This window comes from Pongo pygmaeus, chromosome 1 (genome assembly GCF_028885625.2).
Source record: "Pongo pygmaeus isolate AG05252 chromosome 1, NHGRI_mPonPyg2-v2.0_pri, whole genome shotgun sequence".
Lineage (NCBI taxonomy): Eukaryota > Metazoa > Chordata > Mammalia > Primates > Hominidae > Pongo > Pongo pygmaeus.
Window position 1 is genome coordinate 71,454,825 of NC_072373.2, and position 12,330 is coordinate 71,467,154.

At 35.7% G+C, this 12,330-nt stretch overlaps 1 protein-coding gene across 9 annotated transcripts in view; it reads right to left on the bottom strand.

Annotated features, from left to right (window-relative positions):
- RASAL2 (RAS protein activator like 2) overlaps positions 1–12,330 on the bottom strand; it is a 383,167-nt gene that overhangs the window by 36,757 nt on the left and 334,080 nt on the right. For all 9 annotated transcript variants that reach the window (XM_054461346.2, XM_054461278.2, XM_054461199.2 and 6 more), the window contains 2 exons: positions 2,618–2,771; positions 555–653 (listed from right to left, as the gene is read on the bottom strand). In XM_054461346.2, coding sequence (XP_054317321.1) covers positions 555–653; positions 2,618–2,771 — 253 coding nt within the window. The remainder of the gene's footprint in view (positions 1–554; positions 654–2,617; positions 2,772–12,330) is intronic.

Sequence of the window (12,330 nt, forward strand, 5' to 3'; positions counted from 1 at the left end):
ACAGTTTGGATAGTTGTCCCTGCCCAAATTTTATGCTGAATTGTAATCCCCAATGCTAGAGGTGGGGCCTGGTGGGAGGTGTTTGGATCATGGGGGCAGATTCCTCATGCCTTGGTGCCATCTTCCTGATACTGAGTTCCTGTGAGATCTGGTGGTTTAAAAGTGTGTGGCACCTTCCCCCCAAGTCACTCACACACACACTCTCTCTCTCGCTTGCTCCTGCTTTCACCATGTGATGTGCCTGCTCCCCTTCTGCCTTCTGCCATGACTGTAAGTTTCCTGAGGCCTTACTAGAGGCTGAGCAGATAACAGCACCATGCTTCCTGTAAAGCCTGCAGAACCATGAGCCAATTAAACTGCTTTTCTTGATAAATTACCCAGTCTCAGATACTTCTTTATAGTGATACAATAAGGGCTTACTACAAATGGCGTAAGACATAAATGTGCTTTAAAACTCTCAAGCTGTAGACAAATTAAGGTATTACTACCACACTTACCTTCTATCAACTGCTTATAAAGTTATACATTTTTTAGATACTTGAAGCTACTATTACCTTATTAGGTTGAACTGTCCTGCGAAGGTTTTCCATCCACTTATCTCTCTCAGAAGCAGAGTTACAGCTGAAGCATTTACTTCCACTTAAGTAGGTAACCTTCAACATAAAAATTAGACATAAGAAAAAGAAAACACTGGATTTCAGGGCTCTGTCATTAGGGTTCACAGCATACCTCTAACTCTTAAATGATAAGGCCGAAATGTCCTGGAATTAGGATGGATGGATGGATAGATAAGAAAAACATGGTCTCAGATCCCGAACTACTCATGCTGTGGTTAGAAAAATAACCTAATGAGCAACATCCTTACCAATACTAAAAAATTAATACACTAATTTAGTGTTATTGTTAGTCTCGTCCTCTGATGAAAATGTACTAGAGTCCAATTTTACTGAAAGTAGACAAGGCCAAAAGGAATGCAAAGCTGTGAGTTAGACATATGCTATGAACCTAAATCATACCATAAGAAACTAAGACGATCTTTGCTAGTTTTCTGATACCTATATCTACATCTACATCTGCTTTTTGCTTAGGGTAGCATCCACATCCATTTCCAGGTATGAGAACAAAGGCCATTTTAAATTCATCCGAGGAAATTAAAACTGGCCTATGGTTCAGAAAAATCAAAATTAAAGGCCTTTTAGGCAATACCTCAAATTACCTGCAAATAAATATGCTCAACTTTGAGTTAGTAAAAATAGGTAATAAAGGATGAGAGTTTCTGAAACAGCTTATCAGATTTCTTGAGACTGTCTTCACTATATTATAGAAGGGTACTAAATGAAATTGAAGAGTTACTAATATTGAATTACTATCTTTGGAACCCATTTTTCCTCCACTACGCAACCAGCCTGTTGATTTCTAGTCATTTATTAGGTTAGCCTGACCACTATAAACACAGTCCTTTAAAAATGAAATATGTTGTTATATACTTAGCACCTAACTCTGGGCTTGATATATAGCCTAATGAACTGAGTTCCACAAATACGAGAAAGTTCAACTGATTTTTATAAAAAAGAACACCAATAAATGTCCTGCCCAAATTTGCTGAAGTTTGCTCACTTATGAACTCAATCTCTGGTCACAACCTAATAAATCCGATCAGATTATATGCTCTGTCCAATATAGCAGCTACTAGCCTCACATGGCTATTCCAGATTGAGATGTGCTGCAAGTGTAAACACACATCAGATTTTGAAGACTTAGTTTTAAAAAAAAGGCAACAATTTCTCTGATAGTGAACATGTTGAAATGATAATATTTAGGATATGCATGCAGATTATACTATATTTCTTTTGGACAGTGCTGGTCCATAAGAAGAGGAACCAAACATCTTTTGACTTCCACAACATCTAGTATAGGACTCATCTGTAGTCACTTAGTAAGCTCTTATTAATTAATCAAATCTCAGCCCTAATAATTCTATGTATGTATAAATATATGTATATATAGTTTTTGAATTTTACTTGTAACTGGCTAGTAGTATATATTTGGAAGGGAGAAATAACCTTATGATAGTTGGCAATTTTGTTTATTCAAAAATCAGGCATCTGCAATGTGCTGGGGTCTGGGTTAGTTACAGGGGATTTCAAAAATAAATTAGACATTTAGGTCAAAATGTCCTGGAATTAGGATGGACGGATGGATAGATGGATGGATGGATGGATGGATAAATAAGAAAAACATGGTCTCAGATCTTGAACCACTCATGCTGTGGTTAGGAAACTAACATGATGAGTGACATCCTTACCAATACTAAAAATTAATATACTAACATAATGTTATTGTTAGTCTTGTCCCCTGATGAAAATGTACTAAGAATCAAATTTTACTGAAAGGAGACAAAGCCAAAAGGAATGCAAACCTATCTTTAATAACTTTAACTGCAAATATGATTAGATGAAAAGATTTCTAACTTTTTCTCTGTAAGTAGATAATTTCTAGCAACTGAAAACCAGTTAATTAAATCATCAACTGCACAGTAATGAAATCGCAAAATTACTGGACAGAAAATCCAATTGTTGTTTAACTCCTCTTCCTTTTTTCTATGCTTTATTTTTACCTCAAAGCAGAAGTCTTGTCCAAGGATGCTACTATGAAGTGGTTTCACTGATACAGGTTCCCCTCTACCAAGATCCAGACATTCCACTGCGCTGCACGGGCTCAGCAAGGATTCGTGGGAACGTGACTCTTTTAGTTTAGGCAGCCCACGAGACCTAAAAGTAGAAAAAGATATTTAAGGTAGTGTAACTTGGCCAGCAAGGAAATGAAGGTCTAATGCAATGGAGGATAACAATAAATGTACAAATGCCTAAGGGAAGAAATAAATGAGGAACAAATAGTTAATCTACAGTAACAAAAATAGTAATCATATTTATGTGGCAAATATATTCTCTCTATATATCTATGTGAGTGCACACACCCTTTTTTTCAATATGGCATAAAAAATACTATAATTTTACTAGTCTTGAGTGACCTTCAAATCCCATTACGGACATTGCTTTTTATTCTTATTCCTATTTTGGAAGATGGAGAAATATATACTCTTTAAGGTTATCTTATATATTCTTTCTTATGCAAAGGTATTGCCAAAAGACAAATTATTGCTTTTTGTTTTTCATGTTATAGCTTTATCCTCTTATATCATTGACAAAATAGTAGTGGCTGAATCTTCATTTTGTTTCTTTCTACTTTGGCAGAACACACACACACACACACACACACACACAGAGTCGAAGCTCAACTTTTTATCACAAGACCTTGTCTTTCAAAAGTCCTGATTTCCATCTCAATATAGAATTCTTTCCTGGCAGGCTTTTAGTTCAATACATGCTTTACTGTATAAGTATGAATAAAGAATAAAATGCCTTGAAGAAACCTCCCACCATGGAAAAAAAAGCCCAAACTCTCATCTAGAAGAAAGATCTTTGTCAACACCATTCAGTCATCCTGGCTGATTTTGTTTCCTAGTTGTTTATAAGAAGAATGCTAGGAATCATGACTCTTGTCACTACAAGAGCCAGTACTTCACTGCCTTCCTCTTGAAAGAATTAGAGGAGTCAAACGTAAGTACAATAGTCTTGAATCCCAAACTGGATGGCCATGCAGTTTGACTCAATAATTATAGTATCTATTGAAGGAAACACCCAGAGTTACACACATATATTTCAAGCAGAAGTACTTAGTAATAAGGATAAAAAGAAAGCCTTGTGTAAAGACAATTGTTTTTATAAAACACATTAAATAAGCAGCTTCATTTAATTCCTTGAAATAACCACATTAACACTAAAATGAACTTAAATATTTAATGCCAGAGTAGCTTTTGGTTAAATTATAAAGTAAAAAGATATAAGAAACTAGCACTAAGGCTGTTTTCTCCTTTCTACCTTTATTCTAACATTGTTTAATCAAATTTCATAAAATAAGAAAAATCTTAAGCTTATAAGGATTTTAGTTCTTCTTCTTTTCACACACACACACAAATAAGCCACCATTTAAAGTTTAGGCTGCAAAACATGTGTTCTGATATTTAGTAATTTTTAAAGTAAAAAAGTCAACATTTATATTTCTTGTTGATAGTACAAAGTATGCACAAAAGGGACAAATGCTACCTAATGTTTTGTATCTTAAAATGACAATGTTTATATTTCTGATATTGGGCAAGAACAAAAAATTAAAATATTTAAAAATTAAAAAAACAAAAAAGAAAAATATAACAATGTAAGCTCCATATTTATTTCCCTTTGTTCTATGTATAAGACAATGACATGTTATGTACTGCAAATATAGTACATCAACTATAAATAATTAAATGTTAGAAAGATTGTACTTTAACTATCATATAATCTTTCCCAATATGCTACACGGGAAGCCTGATTAAGGAAACTGGAAACTGTAATCTTTCTTAAACAAAACAACAATTCTAGCTCATTTTTCCCAGGAGGAGTTGCTGGAAGGAAAAATCCTCTCATGCTCTGGGGTGAGCTTCTCAACAGGAAAGATTAAGGCATGTTTAAAACAGAAGGAGGTATGACAAAGGCAACTTTTATTTTTTAAATTCTCTAGGAAAAATTTCTAAAGCATAAATTAATTTTATTTCAAACAAAATAAATGTCTACCTACATGAAGCAATAGTAGAGCCACCTGGCAGTGCAACCCCAAATCATAGCGGTGCCACATGTCCCGGTATAGCAAGTCACTTTCTGAACTATATGTCAGAAAACAACTCTCTGTTTAGAGGACGAGAACAAACAGAAGATGGCTTCTTTGTTGCCTTTGGTTACTGATAACATCTTTGAATAAATGTTTTCCAGGTGTTATTTCAAGTCTTCCATAGAAGCAAAACAGCAACACAAACAACAGATCAAGACTTCATCTATCCAAACAATTTGTAGGATAGGTAATATTCCTTCTTCTATTCCTTCAGGCTACACCCAGCCCCTCAGGTAACAAACAAGGCACCTGGGCTCTAGGCTGGGCCTGTTGCCATGGTGCTACACCTATAAGGAGATTAGAGCTGGAAGGCAGCAAGAAGCTATGGCTTGAATAACGCAAGGGGCATGCTCTGCAAACATGGCAAAGTTGACTACTTTAAGACAGAAAGGAAGGAATGGTGAGGCTTCTATCCATTTCTATGAACAAGTTCTCAGTAAAAGGCAATAGAAAAGAGACGAGGCCAACTCTGGGAGTGGAAGATAATCTCTTATTAAAACCTCTACTAGGTGGCTCACACCTGTAATCCCAGTGCTTTGGGAGGCTGAGGTGGGCAGACCACTTGAGCTTAGGAATTTGAGACCAGCCTGGGCAACATGGTGAAACTCCATCTCTACCAAAAATACAAAATAAATAAAAAATAAAAAGTAAAACCTCTACTAGGGACTAACTTGAGAAACTTTAGCTTGCTTCATATACAATTCCCATGCCCCTACTAGAAGCTATTTCCTGTATCTCACCTTGCAAGTACAAAGCTTTCTCTCACATGTGTTCTGTTTCCTTTACAGTGCCTACCGTGGTTTGTTTCCAGGTCTTATTTTACTGAAACTTACCTGGGTTACATGTATTTTTTTCTTTTACAGAAAGATGGTGAAAACTATTTTTTCACTGTATTTCCAGTGCTGAACAAGTTTCATTTTGATACTCAGGTCTAACTTCAAATGTAGCCATAAGAGAATTTAAAACTAAGCCACTTAGAATTATAACTCCAAACTCGTCCTAGTTACCGAAATTTTAATTAATACATAGTTCAGAATCTCATATTTTTTAGCATTTTTATGTGTGTGTGTGTACTGAATTGAAAACCAAAGTCACGAATATGTTCAATATTATTACTGAATAAATAAGCAAGCCCTCCCTGTATTGGGAAGAAAGTGTCTCTAAGAAGACAGAAGTAATTCCCAGAGAAGCAAGACTATAGTAATTTGTACAAATATTTCAATATAATAGCATTAGTAACCCCAAGTTTCCTCTAATTCATGCTTACCTCCTTCTGAATTGATTTTTCTTAGATCTACTAACTACGGAGTTTTAGTAGCCCTGTTTGGCACCAGAGTTTACGCCTCTAACAGAAAGCAGAATGTGGATTTATTGGGAGAATAATGAGTTTAAAATAATGATTCCCAGTCCAATCTGACAATGGCCTTCATCAAAAAATCTAACCCATCCTTGAAAGGGGACTTTGTGAATCCCTTGACTACTGGCCAGGTTCTCTCCCTGACTACTTCCCATACTGCCCCATCATCCCGAACACCATTTAAGAATAATTCAGGGCTCCAACAGACTATGTATTGATTTAAATAAAAAACTGCTTCCCAGAGGCAATTTTACTTCTAATTAAGGCACACCATATTCTTTATATTTTTATCTTAAGGTCAGCAGACAATCTTGATTTCTGTGTAAACTTCAAGACCTCTAGCAATGTGATACGTAATGGTTAAAATCTAATTGCTTTGCTGATGAAAATTACCTGCTGCTTCTGACTTATTTAAGAAATAAACTACAAGGCAGGTGAGGCTTTCTATTACTCACTAAAATGAATGAGTATTATATTGCTTGAATCCTCATCCCTATATGAAATCAGTCTTAAAAGATAAAAGTGAAGGGCTGGGAGATGGGGCGCCAACATACACATAACAGCAGATACACTGGTGAAGAAAAAAAGGAATAAAATAACACTGATTAGTGCAATTTTAAGTAAAACACAGCTGGATTTTCTCAGCTTAATTGGCCAATTTTTCAGAATGCCACATTTCCCCCACAGCTCCAATGAGGCTTGGTGGTGCTAGCTCAATCTGCTACATGTTTACAGATTAAGTTCCAAATTTAGGAATTGGGAAACTTTTAATTAAAAATGCTTATTGCCATATAAAATCCTGGACTCCAGTGCAGGTGAGTTTCTGCTTGGCTTGGCAGTTATGATTCCAGACTGCTTCAGTGAATTCCTGATGAGACAGCTCAGCCAGTAAGCTGGGTGCAGCAACACACTGTTGTACTCACCAGTATGCATTTCTAAGGCACTCACTTTGTTTAAAAATGTCCTAGGTAGTAATTAACAAAATTGGGTATCCTAATATTCTACCAGCAAGTTTATATAGTGTCTAATCTGTTTTTTAAACATTGAATTTGAGCTTTCACTTTGGGAAAAATGTAGCTTTTACTTGCTCCCTGGATTTTATTATTTTCCAATTAGGTATTTTGTGAAAATATTCAACTGATGTTTGCCATTTGAAAGTGCAGATCCTTTCTTGTATTATAATTTTAAAGGTTTTCCTCTCTGGATTAAAAAAAAAAGAAATTAGAGCTCATTCACCAGAGCTCTACTTATGTGCAAAGACTTGTTCAGCCTGAGGATCCTGACAGCACCGGCTTAACTGGTTTACCTGCTGTAGTTAAAGCCAGTAGTCTCTACTGCTTATATTACTCACTGATTTTTATGTTAGCTTAAAAATACATACCACACCACTCACATTAAGAAGCTATTTATGGAAACATAACATATAGGTCTTACTTCTCCCTGCTCTCAGCCTCTAGGACAGGATGGTCTAATGGGACCAGCTGGTAATGATGAAGAAGGATATTTGTCAGCCTGAGTTGTCACTCAAAATGAGAAACTCATGGTAAAGAAATGTATCAGCATAGACAAAAATATCCTTACCTACTTTGTACTTGGTACATATACATGTATACATACAGTGAAGGTGAATACAGAAGGAAGACTAGATTATAAACATTAAGACATATTCTAGGGAGTAGAAAATCCAACTTGCCTCCAATATGATAGACACTAGGGAACAATTCCTTTACAGAAACTGTACCATGTTATAACATATCTTTTTGTCCTTAAATTGCAAAGGTAATATAATCTACTAGCACCTATTAAACAAATTCAACATAAACACAACTATATTGAATTTTAAAAAACAGAAACTAAACCAAACCAAACCAAACTCATAATCCAACTCAAGTAACATACCAGTAAGAGTGGACAGACTACAGCTTTTATTTCCTTATTTCTGATTTCAGTTGCTAGACTTTTAGTCTCATAATTGCCATAAAAGTATGGGTAGAAGGATAAGAGAGGAAAAAAACTGGTGAAGTTCGATAACACTGACTTTTTTTTTGAGACATAGTCTCTCTCTTGTCGCCCAGGCTGGAGTGCAGTGGTGCAATCTCAGCTCACTGCAACTTCCGCCTCCTGGGTTCAAGTGATTCTGGTGCCTCAACTTCCCAAATAGTTGGGATTACAGACGTGCACCACCAACCACTCCCAGCTAATTTTTGTATTTTTAGTAGAGACGGGGTTTTACCATGTTGGCCAGGCTGGTCTTGAACTCCTGACCTCAGGTGATCCGCCCGCCTCAGCCTTCCAAAGTGCTAGGATTACAGGTGTGAGCCAACATGCTTGGCAACATTGACTTTTTAATAATTCCTAAACTCATAACTGATTTGCTTTCCCATTAGTTTCTCATTTGGTTGAATAAATGAATATATGTATGAATCCATCTATCTAACCAATAATTACCTGGTGTGCATTATGGGTCAGGCACTATACTAGAGGTAGATGCAAGGAATACAAAGGTGAAGAAGAAAAGCATGGTCTGTGTACTCACACACAATTTATAATCTAGTGAGTTAACAATCCATTATAATACAATGTGACAAGACTTACGAAAAAGGATGCCAAAAAAAGGCTCTATGAGCACTAAGTAGAGGATTTTAAGGTGGCGGTGCTTCAGAGAAGACTTCTTGGAGAAAACAGTAACACAAAGTTGTAACCATTTTCATGGGGATGGGGTGGATTTCACTATATGCAGGTGTGGAGATCTACAGAAAACGGATAGCATATGAAAAGGCCTGTATGACAGTATGCAAGGCTGTGGTGTTCAGACAGTGAAAGAAATTCAGCAGTGTGGCTCTACTATAGTATGGATGTTAGAAGGAGAAGAGGCTGGGGTGTTGGAGTGGGTGAGGCCTGGTGAATAATGAGGTTTGAGAGAGATCACAGACTTGTAGTCATGTGTGGGTATTTAAATTTGATCACAATAGCAGTAGATGTACATCGGAAGGCTTTAGGTGGTAGAAGGGGAATAACATGGTAAGATGTGTGTCTCAGTAAAACTACCTTGGCTAAGGAGTGGAGAAAGAAAGGAGTACACAGAGAGTGGAGAGAAAAGAAATGAAAGACCTAGAAACCAGTTCATTGATTATGGTAGTAATCTGAGTAAAGATAATGAATTAGACTAACAGATATGAGGAAGAAGTAGATGACACTGAGAGAGATTTAGGAGGTAAATAGGCTTTGATGACTGGAATGCTGGAGGAATTGGGGAGAGGATAGAGTCCAGGACAACTGCTCATTTCTGGCTTGAAACACTGGGTGAAAGATGGTGATGTCCTTCACAGGGATAGGAAAGAAGAGGCAATGCTGGTTGAGGTGAGAGTACAAATAAAATCAAGTTTTACACAAGTTGAGTTTGAGGTTCCTGTGGGGGTAGATGTGAACAGTGAAACAGAACATACATATTGAGAACACAACCTAAAAACATAACCTGAGGCATGTTAACATTTAAAGCTACAAAACTGACAAAAGACACTGAAGAATTTGAAAGAGAAGAAAAACCAGGTGAGTCAAGTATCACAGAAGGCCCGGAAAGAGGGGTCTCAAGAAAGGTGGATTAATAGTAGCCACTGAATTTGGGAATTGAATTTAGAGGTAATTGGAGGCTTTGGCAAGAGCAGTTTCAGAAAAGAGGACAAAAATAAGATTTCAATGGGTTGAGAAAATGAAGGAAATATGAGGAAGTGAAGATTAATTCCACAAGTCTGATTGTGAAGGGGTGACAACAGTAAAATAGCTAGAGGGAGACATGGGTTTGAAACAGTTTTTTTAAAAAAATTAATCATCTTTTAATTTTTCTCCTGAAACAATAGGTGATAAATACTCTTGGCAAAAAATTCCAGGAGTTCAGAAGGATAGAAGGTAAAGAATAAAAAAAGGGTACCTCCCACAACCTCCTATAGAAAGGAGGCCATTAACAGTTTTTGTGAACCCAGAAATATTTTATATGAAGGTACCCATATATGTATATAATTATATAAAGTATGTAATATATAGCATATTACATATATTTATATAACAATATATTTGTATGTATTTAACATAATATACATAATATATTTAAATACAAACATATGTCTATATATACATATTCATTTACATAAATGGGATGGTAAAATACTGTTTTTAAGAGAATATTTTGGACTTCTATCCATATTGGAACATAGAGATATACTTTGTCTCTTTATAATGACCACATAGTATTCCTTTACATGAGCCTGTAATAATTTACAGTCCTTGATGACCATCTAAGTTTCCTTTTTTTGTGATTAGCAACAAAATTCAGAATATCTTACTACATATATCTTCATGCACATGTGCATACATTCATACTTCAAATTCCCAGATGTGAAATTGCTAGATCCAAGGGCATATGCATTTAAATTTTTGATATGGCTCAATTACCCTCCATAAAGACAACATCAATTTAAGTGTCTATCAGCAATGCATGAACTAAAACCCAGTTGAAGTATCTAATTGCATGTTTCTACCTGCTATCTTCAACATGAGATGTGGCTGAACTTCAAAATCTTTTGCCTGTTTAATTAGTAAAAAATGGTATTTCATTATGGCTTTAGTGTGCATTTCTTTAATTATGAGATTGAGGACATTTGTACATGTTTATTGGCAATCTCAGTTCCCTTTTCTGTGAATTATAAACTGCTATTCCATGTTCTTAAACCATTTTCCTAATTGTTAAAATTAACTGATATGTAAACACTCTTTGTATATTAAGTAAATTAGTTCTTTTTCTGTCATATTTATAATTATTTCCCCCCAGTTTATGTTTACAAAGGGTTTTTAAATTCCAAGATCATAAGAAATAAGCTGTATTTTCTTTTAGGGCTTTTAAGTTTTCATTCAATCCATTTGGATTTTTTGGCAGAGGAGGAGAGATGAAAAGAGTACAGTACGGAGTCAGCTTTGTATTTTTCCAAATTGCAGAAATATTATGATTATAAATTGACTCAATTATTACTGTATAGTATTCTGCTGGTATAAGAGGGCTGTGTGTGTGTGTGTGTGTGTGTGTGTGTGTACTTTTTTGCCTTTGTTTTTCCCCTCTTTCTTATTTTGTCAGCAAGTTAGGATTCCTATCAACACACACAACAAAGAGTATAATGGAAAAACACTCAAACTGAAGCCAAAAGCCCTACATATTCACATCAGCTCGAACCACTTATTAGCCATGTGACATGCAGTAAATAATTTATTCTTTCTGAACCTCAGTTATCTCATTTAAGATATGTGTAGATAATGTGGATAATGATTTCTCTTCCTACATCTCACACAGTTGTGAGAATCAAATGCAGTAATCTATAATTTCACATCTATTTCATAAACTGCAGTACAATACAAATGTGAAGGAGTACAATTATAGACAGCTTTTTTTGCAGTGATATGATATGCATTAGTTCATTTTATGTAAATTATTCATCTGGTTGAGATCAGGAAAGCTATTCTTGAATACACTCTTCACTGGAAGAATACAAAGATGGAGTAAATGTGTAGAAATATTTTTTCTATTAAGATAAAGCATTCTAATGAATTTAAAATGCTCTCATGATGCAATTAGATACTTCAATTGGGTTTTAGTTCATACAACTAAGGGATCCTTAATTGGCCCATGGCTGTAAATCTGGAATGGGAAACTCTATAATCGATAGCTAGACTGTATTGATTAATTAATGGGCTGGAGTCCAGTAATTTCTGAGAGTTGTCATATCCACATAGACCATATTTTAAAAGACTGTAATTCTTTATTACCTGGAAGTCAGTTTTGACTCTCCTCTTCTGTTTCAGGCCAACAAACGTGTATTGAGTTCCTCAATAGGACAGTCTTTGTGCTAGGGGATGAGGACAGAAAGATTGTATCCTGGAGGAGCTTTCAATCTGCTGCAGTAAGCAGACATATGAAAAGATAAATTCAATAGAAAGCAGTTAGTCCTAGAATGAAGTATGCAGAGTTGGACTCAGGTAGTTGGGGAGTGGGGTAGGCACTTAGTCTAGGATGATATGTGGGAAGAATACCAAAAAGAAGGGAGGGAGCGTGTAACTCCTGACTTGGGTACTGTTGTATGAGGATGAACTAGAAGTAAGCTTGACAAAAGACAGGGTATAGGAATAGGAAATGGCATTTGGGTTAGAGGAGACAGTAAGAC